Source organism: Tyto alba, unplaced genomic scaffold, assembly GCF_018691265.1.
Source record: "Tyto alba isolate M040663 unplaced genomic scaffold, T.alba_DEE_v4.0 Super-Scaffold_14, whole genome shotgun sequence".
In the NCBI taxonomy this organism is placed as follows: domain Eukaryota; kingdom Metazoa; phylum Chordata; class Aves; order Strigiformes; family Tytonidae; genus Tyto; species Tyto alba.
The window spans coordinates 27,943,810-27,957,538 of NW_024881276.1; the positions used below are offsets into that span (position 1 = coordinate 27,943,810).

Here is a 13,729-nt window from a genome sequence, read left to right on the forward strand (position 1 = left end):
TACATGATAGTACTTACAAAGTATTTTCTTCTATAAATATCTTATCTTCTTCTCGTGGTGCTGTACTAACTCCACTGGATAATACTAAAATAGACTAATTAAAAACAGATCATTATTTTTTTACCTCACAAAGGTATAAGCAAAATGATCTACTTTAGGGACTACAACTAACTTATTTACACTGAACATTGTTCTGTAACTTTATCATGTTCAGAGGCCGTATTATGAACTGCAAAACTTTTAATTACAATTATCAGTATCATAGCAAGAAAATTCTTCATTTAAAATTATTAATTTTTTCTTCAGAACTTATTTTAAAAAGGGAAATTGGGATTCACCCAACCTCCTACTTTTTTTACCAATTTCATCAAAATCCTACATGTGCCTGATTTTAATTTGGATTAAAAACCAACACTACAGCTTCAATTTAATATTTTTGTGTAACTTGTTGCTACTGGGCTGCCCATCAACTGACTCTCTAGGAATCTCTTCCTTTACATGTGAGAGCTTCAAGCTTTAATAATTTTACTACAAGTCTGAGTTATCCCTGGATCCACTTGGCTTTAATATGACACCAGTTATTCTTATGTTCACCGCTACAAATGTTTTAGTTGTCCTTTAGCTTTTATTATCTAATAACATTAGAAATATACAGACTAAGTCAGAAAAAGAAAAAATTGATTAGAATAGGAAAAAAAAAAAATCTTAAGTTTACCCCTGAAATTCTAGTAAAATTATAAAAAGGCAGGGGCATGGAAGAAACAAAGACTGTATCTGATGCTTTCAATAAAGCAAAATCCTAGAAAAGCAAGACAAAAGACAGTATAATTTTCAGGTAGAATATTATTCCTAGCAAAATCTATAAAATACTGAACAACTAATAACATTTTTCTGAGCAATAAATGCAACACTTGCATCTTCACTCACTGGTATGCCCATGAAAATTATCAGAGAAGACAGCTGAAGACATGATTTCAGATCTGTTTCGTGAGGTGTAAAGACACATTGTTCTTTCCCAAAATGACAGGTAAAGTGTTGTCCTCTAAATTTGCTATTTGTCAGTGCAAAATGAAATGGAGCATGAAGTATTAATGACACTGTGCAGTCAGTGTACTGTATTCGCATTTTCTCATATGGCAAATTAAGATCAAAACAGTCAGAGTTAAGACAGTAGATAGACTGAAGGTATTGGCATCCAGTCATTGCCAACGTTATTCATGGAATAACACTTTTTTTCAAGTTTATAAATACCTTTTATATTCACAAATTCATGTTTTAACAAAACAAAACTCTATTTGAGTCTTCACAATATTATTCCACTTCAGGAAGAACTACTTCAAGAATGAGCCTCCACAAGGTTTTTAGGAAAACAGACTCTATGCATCAAAATTCCAGCAATTTTTGAAAACCTGTTTGTAGTAAGCAGCTAAAAAGTTACTCACCCTCGAATCTTTTGAGTTCTTCTTCCTGTTTTTATTTTTAACTTTGATACTGTTAGTCTGAAACAGGAAAAAATAAAATCCCTGTTTTTTTCATTAGAATAAAATTATGACCCGTTTCCAAAATTAGTATGTTTCATATCAAAATACTCTTTCTGGTTTGACCAGCAAGATTTACAAGTTCAAGTATGCAATTTTCTCCATCTCTACTCCATCCCCAGGTGTAAAACACAAAGAGAAACAGATTTCCAAGATTTTATCCGTGTTGTTCCTTTTCATCATTTTCCTCTTAAGAACATTAATTTTTAAAAATGGAATATTCTATCATTTTAGTATTTCAGATGCTTAATCATTACTTGTAGCTGAAATTGCATATTTAGAGGCTGTGATATCCCGCACAACACTGTTTCATGTGGGAAGCAAGAAGCAAACAAGTTTCACTTCAGTTTTCTAAGATATGCAAAGGTGAAGGAACTAAAATGCATCTTCACTTTTTAATAGAACTGTAAATATAGATTAACATAACTAATAACAGTAACTTACTAACATCATATTTTAGGATATACATAACACTGAAATTGAAGTAGTTTTATTGTAATGGCTTTCATTTCATTCTTAGATTTCCAAATGATAAAATGAAAAAGCAAAGAATTTCACATTTTAAAATGTATATTAATTAACTCTAAAGAGTCACTCTGTATCAAAAGTAAGTCTTAGATTTATACAGATAAATTTATCTTCAGGCTAGAATAATTTTAAATGAGTCCCTCAAACACACAATTAACCAAAATACATTAATATACTTCTGCCAATCAGAATGGATTTTAATTAAGAAACTAATCAAAAGTGATTCAGAATTACGTACACTTTAAGACTTAGGGGTTGAATCTGAAAAGCATCTATAAATTGTAATGAACAAATATAAAATATGACTAACTCCAAATTGCCTTCACTTATTAGCAGAACAAACGTCAAACTCCTGGCCTTACAATTTAATGACAACTGAAGGTAAAGCTGGGTTATACCACCTTCACATTTGTGGCTTGGAAATGTAAAATAGACAGTACAATTAGTGTCCATAATTATGCAGATTCAAGTTAAGCACACTCAAGGAAGAATCATACTTCAAGTGCAGTTGTCATGGTAAATATGAAGATACAGCAGATAGTAAGATTCTCTCTGTAAACTGGGCTTTTTTTTTTTTTTTTTTAAATTCCCCAGTCTTACTTTCAGAGAGGCTTTTTTTAAAGTTAACACTAAACAGCTGTTATCAAGTAATATGCAAATGCTATTCCCATGCATCTTATTTGCCTTATTTTCCCTATCCAAAGGGGGCAATACAGCACATCAGTGTACCCTCATCCACTTTCACTACAACTTCCTCATCTGCATCCTTGAAATGCTCATAATCTAAAAGGTATCTTGTTGGTTTGTGCTTTAACTAAAGAGAAAAACCCAACAAGTATTTTACTGACAGAAGCTTAGGAAAAACGGTATGCAGTCTTCAAATCCTTTAAGAAAAGGGCTGGGGGAGATAAAACAAAAGAGTAAATCTCTAATCAGGTCTGAAGGATGATGATGTAAAATAAACCAAGAGATGCATGTCTCTATTCACTTTTGCACATTTTTAAAACACCGAATGCACACTTGTTTCTGAGCTTATACCAAACAGACATTAGGTTCACTTACCGATATATTTTCATTTCCCTGCTTCTTTAATATAATGGTAGGGTCATCTATTGAAAGGATAAAGTCACATTCATAAGCAGAACTAGTAGTATTTTATGTAACTTATAATTGTGAGCTATGAAATTACAGCAATAATTATTATAATCCTTTATCAAATAGCACCACAGCATCTCAAAGACTGTAGTTGCAGAATATGCTTAAACTGAAAGATATTTATTTTAGTTGGACATCATACATGCATAAAGGTAAACTCATGCTGGTTGTGGCACATGAAATAAACACCTGTAGGTAACCTAAGAAAGGGTGGCTTGCCTTTTGAGGCCATATAGCCTTTTAATCACTGAACACAGAAAATCCTGTATAATGAGGCGGTCAGTAGTTTGCTGAGGTTTCAGGTTTTTACAGAGCCCATCAAATGTGGTGTAAAAACAGACAAAATGTGATGCTTGTAAGAATTATGACCTTTGAAGGCTTACCCATTTTATCAAAGAATTCATCTAAAGCTTGATGAAGAACTGGAAAATTTTCTCTGTTGTCTTCTAACAGCCATATAAAACAACGGGTTTTCTCTAGGGGTGGTTTTAAGAAATAATCACGAATTTCTTTGTCTTCAGAACTAGCTGTCACATAGTCAAATTTACTACCATACTTCTCATTCCATAGAGTGGTTAAAATAGAAAGGTCAAGCTCTTTTAAAAATTGTCCATAACGAAGGAGGAAGTTCTTTGTAGCTGTCAGACCTATAAGAGAGATGAAAAAAAGCCAACATTTCATTCTGGGCTTCAGAGTTTTAGTGCTTACAGTGTAATATTCCTCTTCAAAGAGGAACAGTTTGTTCTAAAAATTAAATACACAGTAGCTGAAACAGATTATGTAAAATGTCTTGTATCTTCAAAATGCAAACAAAAATGATACATGGAGTTGATAAAAATTTTACTATTAGTCAATGCCAAATTATTATTTGTATAATAAATCTACATAAATTCCTTAGAAGACATGGACACAACAGAACAGAATTAAGAACCTAAATCTTGTGCAAGGTTTTGGCATCTTACGTCCATTTTGCCTGCAAAAAACAACTTCTACCTTCATCCAATTATAAATTCAATACAAAACTACACAGCAAGGCAACACTACCAAAGAGCACCATGCTAAATTACCTCCAAGTTATACAGTCAGCTAAACTTTTATGACAAAAACCCCATCACGATTTACTTTCCAGAAACAAATTATTTATATAAATATTATCATTTAAGCCTATTCTGGAACTTAAAGACATGAAAAAAACACAGCTATTCAATTTTCTCTTTCCTATACAAAGCCCTGCCCCTATTAGAATGCTTTACATGCAGAGACAAGACAGGTTGTTCCTGTGTTAGCAACAGTTATGCTTTTTTTCTCTCTAAAAATTCTGGCTCAGGATCAAGTAAATGAAAAAGAGAAAAGCTTTACTATACAGGCTAAAGTTAAGAAAGCAAGACTAGAAAATAAGGAGGTTATCTTTTCATCTGTAAACTGAACAATTATGACAGGGTAAGGTTTTCTATTACAGAAACATATAGCCTACCCAAGTTGTTAAGATGTTTCAGCCATTTGTGTAATTTGGGATCCACTTCTTCCAGCTCACTCAGCACGTGGATAAAACTCCTTGTTTTTACTCTGTTTTTTTCATTAATTAAATAACTGATGAGCTGTTCCATCACTTCATGTGACATGCTGTTAGTTTTGGAATATGATGTGTAGTCCTCCTCACTGATTACCAACCATGAAAGCAATTCCCTTAATAGTTTGGAAGCATCACGAACAGCCACTTTTATTTTCTCAGCATTTCGACTGATATGCTGCAGGACTCTATCACCAGCATATAAATCCTGAACATAACCTATGATGGGATATAAAAAAGAAAAAACTAAAGAAGATTTCATGTTTGTTTACCACAATTAAAAACATCAACTTTAAGGTACAGATAATTTGGACGAAGTGGTGTTTTCAATTATCTGCTTTATCACAACACTGAAAATTACAGAATATATAACTTTCCATATAAATTAGCCTTAGCATTATGAATTTGACACAATATTGGTTTAAATTTGGTTTACACGAATAATCCTTAGCATCTTAACTAGATTTCAGAAAGAAAAAAATAATTAAAAAAAAATTACCTGCCAGTAATAGTAGCTTCAAGCAATTGCCTATGATCTGTGGGCTGCATGCCAGCCCTGATGAAGAGACAGAATTCCCCCAAGCATCAGTTCTCAGAGCAAAGGCACACTTCCAAATGCCTGAGCATACACCTAGCAGCAACCTTTGCCCTGACTCTGCCCCTGCTGCTTTGTAGAACAAGAGTGAAAGATTACTGGCTCATACCAGCCTTCACCTTTCGTTATTCTTCAACACCACACATTTATAGACTGCCACTTTCAGAGCTTAACCCACAGCAACCATAGTCAAAAGATGTAGATCTGATAAGCATTTTTGAGAAACAAAGCACTACATATTACACCTAAAATAATTAAGCATTTGACACAGGCAGTTCCAAGCACACTAACAGATTCAATGAACCCCACAGGTATAAGCCATGCCTGAGTTTATCCTGCAGGAGTCTGCATTAAAAACCTCTGTATCTTACAAAAATGCACACAAACAAGTACTGCCCCTCATTTGCACTCCTCTCCAATTTACAAGCAGGTTTGCTCTTATTTAAAGGTAGCTATAGCTGCTAATAGAACAAAACAAAAAACCCTTTTGTGATCTAGCTCCCCCCTGAAATTGGCCTCACAACCTCTCACACAGCTTGTGAGATTGAATTAGATGTTCTTTTGAGAGATTTCCTTATGAAATTTCCCCAAGAGAAAAACAGAGTAATAGATAGCTTGTCTCCAAAGACATGCAAGACTTCAATTTTATTACAGAAATAACTCAGACCAAATTTAAAGGTTGGCCAACACCAACACACAGATTTTTGCAGAACTATGTTAAAGTTGCTTCGCGCTGACATATTCCTCAACATCAGTACCCCAACTGATGAGTGATCCAACTACTGCTGGGTGAGTGTTTTTGTCACACCAAAGGCATTTTTAGTTCTTAGAGCTTTTAAGGGTATTTGGGACAATCAAGTCACATACAGGTGACTGACCTGGAGTGGATCCAAGGACCCAAACTTAAGACATAGGAGAGGAGATACCGTGGACTTAAAAAAAAACCCCAGCACAAAGTCAACTGACTGTGATTTTAAAAAAACCACATGGAAGCAAAAATAGTAATCTATGGAGCTAATGGAAGGGATTGCTCTCAAATAAAATGGTTAAAAAAAAAAAAAAAAAAAACAAAACCAAAAAAGATTAGCACCTTAGAACTTTTTATAGAGAAAGTGCCAGGACATGCCACTGACCAGACAACCAGGGTTCTGGGGAATTTTGAGTATGTCATGTGTGGGATGAAAAAGTGCCCACAAAGTATTTAATATAAAATTCTACAAGGAAAACATGATCACTATTTTAAAGTTAGTAATACACAAAAAAATTTAAAAAAAATCACCCATTTTTGTTTGCAGTGTAGCTTGCCATAATACAAAATGCAGTGCAAGTTCACACTTCTGAAATACAGAACACTGTAGATAAACTTAACTGGAACACAAAGGTTGAAGCATTAACCAACTACATACTTATAGGTTAAAGTATTTTATTTTCCCCAATCCTCTGAAATATACATTTCAAGTCACTGCAGTTTCTGCAGTTAGGATAGTTTGCAGTTAGGTTTTTTTGTCTGAGATGCAGGGTGGGTTTTTTCCTGTAGCAGTGTCCTAACTTGCTGGGCATAAAGCTTTTTCTGAAACCACTTTTAAATAGATTAACTTGGAATTTGAGCCTTTGCACTCTTCAAGCTGCTACTTCATGAACCAATGAAGCAAGAATAAAGGTTTTCTAAAAGGAACTCAACCATACACTAACATCTTACAGTTATTTATAAATTAAAAACAGAACTGAAGTAATCTTAAGTAAAACTGAAAGTCTTTAAGGGGGGGGGGATTATGTTTAATATTAGTGTTCTGCTATAATTCACTTAGGACGTTCAGAATTATATTTATGCTACCTCTTGATAACTTAGAACAATAATCTCTAATTCCACATACCACTGTGATCGCTGTATTGAGATGGTTCATTTCCTATCTGGTTTTCTTCTGTTATCTTCTTGACAGAATTCTGTGCCTCTTCTCGTGCACGCTTTCTTCGTAATTTTTTTTCTTGTTTCATTTTTAACTTCCTAAGACTGAAAAGAGAAATTAAGCAGTGAGCCTAATGTTAGGTTAGATAAATTGCCAAAGGAGTTAGCCACATCTAAGTTACTTCCCATGTCTTACAATAGCTACAATCTCCATTCTACCACAAAATATTATGCTGGAAAGTACAGATATAATAAAGCTAGTTTTCATTTACAAGAGGCCACAACATTTCACAAAAGTTTCATAAAAATCAAGCATTTTACTCCCATTAATGATGTCTGAATTAGGATTAACTGAAATATCATTTTTTTTCTTAAATTTATAACTCAGCATTTTGAACAACCTATTAACATTTGGATTTCCTTAACTTTTAAAAATCAATTTTGTTTATCCTCACAGCATGAGTCCTCACTATTTATAACCTTACTTAACCAAAAAATGTAAACTCAGTTATGTCAAAGGTACGTGCATCAACAACTGAAAGAGCATGATTATATGTCATTTTTATTTACACTTTCTAAACATTCATATGAAGTTGACTAGATAGTAAATGCTGTGGAACAGTGGTGTTGAACTTAGGCCACACAGCGATACCTCTCCCATCCAGCTAAAAATCTTGCCAAGTTTCCTCCCTCTAGCAAGGTGAAGGAATAGAACAATGCTTGCAATATCAGACTGAAAATGAAGGTGGTATTCTAATCTATATACACTTGACTTTCACTGCACGTATAATTAAGACACTCAATCCATTAAGAAGAATATCAGACACCCATTCTTTTAGCATTCCAATAATTAAGTATCTTAGCACAAATTAAAGACATGTATGGAGAGCAGAAGTAACAGTCCTCAAGTTCTACATACAGCCTGCAAATCACACTTTCCCCAGACAACATGTTACTTCCTTACTTCTCTGCCCACAGATTTCACAATGAAATTAGTTTTCAGGTATAAAGACTTAAAGTTGACTGCAGCAATTTATATTAAAAAAACTATTCGTTCAAATTGCTGGGAAGTCAATGGTGCAATGGACAATTTATCCCTCAATACAGAGGTGTGGAAAATCAGATTTGCATCAAATCATATGCTGTATATTTGATAACAGTTTCTGTGACCAAACTGAAAATGTTGTTTTTAAAGAACCGTATGACCACTAGAGAGCTACCAAGAATTTGTTCAGTATTATCAGTTAATGCCCTCCTGTGCTCATTTTATAAATCTGTACCTCTGTATCTTGCTTTCCAAGTTAATTTAAATGCTTTTATAATTGAATCGTAACGTATTTTAGCAGAGTTTTTAGTTTATCAGAGGCAAAAGGGCAAGAATAGCTTTCCAAAGTATTTGTGGTGTTTTAGCAATTCTCAAGAGGCATGAAAACCAATCATAGAGAAATCTGGTTTGTTCTCAAATTGATTCAACTTAAACAGGAGAGAGCTTACCTTGAACATTTCTGTTTAATACTGGCTCTTGGTGGTTCCTTGGGTTTTGTGATTTTTTGTTCAAACTACCAAAATAAGTGACATCGTACTAATTAAATTTGGGTTACAATGCAACATTGCTGTACTCAAAACCCAGGGACATTTACTGCTTTCCAAAGCATCAAAAGTAATACTACAAAATAGTAATACAGCCTACATAAGCCTCATGAAGGTTTACCTAAAAATATCACCTACTGCTACAACTTGGTATATAGCAATACATCTTTATCCGCAAAAAAGACAGGTTGAAAGATAATACAAAGTTAGGAAGAAGTGGAAGCTGTTTTGCTTTACCAGTGGGCAGGAAGCAAACTTTACAATTTTTTTTTTTTTTTTTTTTTTTTTTTTTGCTTCTCACAGACCAATCCTGCTCTGGGAACAAGTATCTATTTTCCTGTGGTTCTGCAGAGGGTAAGAACACTCTTCCAATACAATTATTTCATTTAGCAAGATTAGTTCTGAGTCAAACTAACAGTTCCTCTCACGTCACTCAAACTAAATATAAAACAAAGCTCCAGTTCCCATCCATGACAATTTTAACCAATACCATAAAGTAATGGCTGTTTCACCAGAAGAACAGGTAAGCAAAGAACATGTAATTAACATTCCTAAATAATGCTGGATTCTGTAGTTAAGAGAGAATATTACTTATGAGTTTGCAGTTCAGTCTCATCTTCACTGTATCTCCTTTACCAGAGTAAGTATTTTAAAGATTATTTTCTTATTTTATATGAACTTCTACTTACTTCACATTTTATCAGACCAGAAGAACTGAAAATAACTATTTTTGAAATAAGGCCTGTACAATCAGGAGTGAAACACAATTCCTGGAGAAAATCCTGTAGGAGAAAATGAAACACACAACAAAGACATTTAAATTTATACAAAACCTACATTCCTCTACAGATTACAGTTTCTTAAATTGAGGTGGCCAAGCTAGCACAGTTCTAAACTCTTACTGGATGAAGAAAGCAAGTGACAGCTGACTTGGCAAGGACTGCAAATCAAAAGGACCCTACATCTGCCGCATATACCTGTTATTCCCAAAGCTACAGCAAAGCCCTTCCTCCAACTTCACATTCAAGAGTCAACTCTAAGAATATTCTTTTATGAGCTCATACTCTGCCCGGATTCCCCTTCATTTTACACTGGCTGCTGATACTGTGTTCTGTGAAGTTTTTAGACGTGCTCAATATCGAACTGTTGCTTCAACAGCAAGACTGTAGCAGTAATAGAACTTCCACATGGAAGGACATAAATGATACAAGATAAACAGGCTAAGCATGCTAAGCCTTCACACAGACAGGCCTTTTCTTCAGTAAACAACAGCAAGCTTTACCCACACTTGCATGCCAGACAATTTACCAAGAAACACCTCTTTCCTGTCTTCCTCCTGCCAGTGTCATGAGGGTGGAACATCAGGCTGTAGCACTGTACTTATCACAGACCAAAGGAATGTGATAATCCTGACTAAAAAAAAGAGAAAATAAAATGCTTATAGTCTGACACAGCTCTTACCTTATCATTTTTATCACTGTAGTTTGTTGTTTTCAACTTCTTCCAACAGCTGATATGAAACTCCACTCTACATTGATGACAGCAAGTAATACGTATAAAACCCTAATATTGAAAAAAGTATTAATTTAACATATTAAAAAAAAAGACAAACAGAGAACAGTGCACAACTTAACAGCAGATAGGGTAAGATCGTGTGTTCCAGATAGCTCTTTAATGTGAAGGGGGGCCAGAAAACATGTAAACATGAAGTTTTAGTTCCCAAACCCTTTTAAATTAAAAATTTACCTTGAAGTCTGGGTCTGTAAAAAATATTTGGATTTTGGAGTGTCCATGGCATTGCTGGTATCGACAAACTGCATCTGGTTGTGGAGGGAACTTGCATTCCTCAATACAACTCTTTAAAATCATCTGAGAAACACAAAATGACATAAGACATTGCACAGAAACCAGGAAAACATTCGGAATCTACTTACAAACTTCCAGGGAAGTGTGCAGTGAAATACACATCTCTCTCTGAACAGCAGACGACTAATACCAAAAGAACAACTCTTTTCTAGTGAAAGCTATGGAAAATTGTGCTTTTACGGCAAAACATTCAAAATGCTCGTTTGAACTGCCATCAGCTAAGTACTCATAGCTCCCCTGCATGCAGGTTTATCTTGGACCAATGTTTTACATGCTGACCAATTCCCAAATGCATGAGAATATAGTAAGCTTTCAATTGCCAAAATGATGAGCTAGATTACTCAGATAACGTGACGAAAAAAGAGTGTCTGCTCACTCCCTCCATGTACCAGCATTTCAGGCGTGCCTTACCTGCAATCTGGGTTACGGGATCAAGTACATTCCCAGGGACAGCTCAGACCTGGCCCTGCACTGAAGCTAGTGAGATCTCCCAGAATAGCATCTGAGGTAAAAGACATTACAGTGGCTTTATGTAAAGTCAGTTCAAGTCCCACAGGGTTGGCATTGAGCCCAGATTAATAAAACATTATTAGAAACAGACCACCATGCTCTCCCGAAGTCCCAGGCCACTGATGTATTACTGTGGACAGACTACTGTGGTGTCTGCTGCGGGTCTATGAGAAATCTTTTAGTCCGCTTTTCTTTAGGAAACAACACTACTGCTGCTTCTACCAAAAATGAAACAGATCAGTATAGCATAGCCAAGTGTATACACTGAATAACCTAGCAAGTTCAAGTGTGTCATACTGCCTCCTTGGAGAGGAGCTTACACATCTTGCCTCTCACAACATGATTTATCCAGAAACCTTTCACAAGTATCAGTGACTCAATTACAGCTTAAGCCAACAACAACAGTAACAATTAAAAAAAAAAAAAAAAGCTGCTCAGTATGAGAAAGAAATATGTAGTGTCAGAACCACAATTTAAGATTTTTTGAGTCAAACAGGAAATTTTACCATGCAACTCCCACTGCATCGAACAAGAACTATGCCAAATTCTCCTATTTGTCAAACTAATCCTAAAGTTCGGACAGTTTAGGAGTCAAACTGTCTCCTAATGTCAAACTCTCCTATTTGGTTTTAAATATAGCACCACTGCTGCAATTTTCAACATCACACTTTTGCTAATTCATATTTTTAACCGGTTCTCTCTAGCATTACTTTGTGTATAATATTCACATCTACTTATTTGCTAACAGGCAACTAGTAAGTAAACACATTATGAAACAACTGGAACAGATTAGAAACACATTATTACAAGGAAATACCCAAGCACAGAGCCTGACACAGAATCCCTGTCCTTGTGCTGTAAATGGGATGCTTCCCACACATTCAGATTAGTCATGCAAGAAGAGTTCTGCTCTACAAAGACCAGGCCTTGGGGCTGACAACACTCTGCACAATGAGTAGCAGTGCTTGCACTGGCTGCTCCAAGCTGAAATCTCGCTTTTGCCTCCCATCCTTCTTTGACCTTGACAATGTGGAGGCAGGGAGGAAGATGACCACCTTTTTAGTCTCTGGAAAGACCATTTGACAGAACAGGTTTTTATGCCCCCATTTTTTTTTTTTTTTTTTAGACATACCTGTAAATTCTCTGTTCGTGTCTCTTCAATGACCCGTGATGTTGTGGGCCAAGTTAATACTCCAGGTACAATCTTGTGATTAACCATTGTTTGTGATTTCATGAACTGATCAAGTGCATCTGAAAACCTGAAGTTTGAAATAGGTACAACACGTTCAGATCACTTATGAGTAACTTCTACATGGCCTGTAATACTTCCATGATTCATTTTATGGTCCAAGAAAAAAAATGGTAACTGTAAGACTATGAGGAATGAAATAGCACCTGGTTCATTAAGGTATCTGCTTAAGGACTCTTCAGTATAGATACAAGGTGTGATCTTGTAAGTCAGCCTGGGTAAGGGGCCCAGAATCCAGGCACAGATATGAGCAGAGTGAGTCTGCACTGATATTCAAGGGACCCATGAACATGGGTGTGCTTGTCAGTAGAGTGAGGGCACCTGCATGTTCACAAGTGACTTTCAACCCTGATCAGCCAGAGCAGAGGCACAGGACTCTTACCTATACTTACATTTTACATGAGTTCAGGTAGTGCTACACATGGGAGCTGCTGTGCCTGGGCTAGTCTGGGTGGGCAGCTGTGCTGTCGTGCATGAGTGTGAGTCTGTGTGTGTACACACACCTCTTTGGGAAACACACACAGCCTCACTATGGGTCAAAACCGCCAAGGGGAAGACAAGCCACATCCATGGGATTGGGACATAGGCACCTCCGGGGTCTCAGACTGCACCTGGCTACGCTGTGGCAGTAGGAAAGAGGAATCCCCTCTCAGTGTCCAACACTCTCTGACCAGGTGCTTTTAGCTATTCCACATGAGGAGGGTTTAAGGTTTAATATCAAGCTTATTTATTTGGCATTGTATTAGGTTTACATGGCAAGGTTGTGCAGGGTGGGGTGAAGACTAGTGCTGCAGGGGCAGTGTCTGTGAGGAAAGGCCAGGGCTGCCCCAGTTCCAGTTGGCCCCAATGAACCCACCACAGGGCACAGCTGAGCCCCTCAGGCAAGGTGGTGGCACGTCAGGGAAAGCATGAGTAAAAAAGGACAACACATACTACATGGCTGTGAGGAGTAAGGAAAAAAAAGTGTGAGAAACAGCTCTTCAAGCACCCAGGTAAGAAGAAAGAGGGGAGGAGGTGCTCCAGGCACAGAGCAGAGATTCCCCTGCAGCCCCTGGAGAGTAACACTGCTGGAACAGGTATCCACGTTGCAGTCACAGAGGACCCCTGCCAGAGCAGGGTGATGCACCCCAAAGGAACTGCGGCTGGTGGAGAGGCCCCGGCTGCAGCAGGGGAGGAGTGTACAGAGGAAAGAGCACAGAGAGGAGCTGTGACAGACGGATCA

The 13,729-nt window shown here is 36.4% G+C and overlaps 1 protein-coding gene across 7 annotated transcripts in view; it reads right to left on the reverse strand.

The window, feature by feature from the left end:
- TTC3 (tetratricopeptide repeat domain 3) overlaps positions 1-13,729 on the reverse strand; it is a 63,921-nt gene that overhangs the window by 16,475 nt on the left and 33,717 nt on the right. For 6 of the 7 annotated variants that reach the window (XM_033011325.2, XM_033011326.2, XM_033011327.2 and 3 more), the window contains 11 exons: positions 12,391-12,517; positions 10,629-10,751; positions 10,344-10,445; positions 9,572-9,664; positions 8,787-8,851; positions 7,261-7,397; positions 4,696-5,010; positions 3,605-3,868; positions 3,129-3,175; positions 1,443-1,499; positions 18-94 (listed from right to left, as the gene is read on the reverse strand). In XM_033011325.2, coding sequence (XP_032867216.2) covers positions 18-94; positions 1,443-1,499; positions 3,129-3,175; positions 3,605-3,868; positions 4,696-5,010; positions 7,261-7,397; positions 8,787-8,851; positions 9,572-9,664; positions 10,344-10,445; positions 10,629-10,751; positions 12,391-12,517 — 1,407 coding nt within the window. The remainder of the gene's footprint in view (positions 1-17; positions 95-1,442; positions 1,500-3,128; positions 3,176-3,604; positions 3,869-4,695; positions 5,011-7,260; positions 7,398-8,786; positions 8,852-9,571; positions 9,665-10,343; positions 10,446-10,628; positions 10,752-12,390; positions 12,518-13,729) is intronic. The other variant, XM_042788529.1, reaches the window with a different exon arrangement.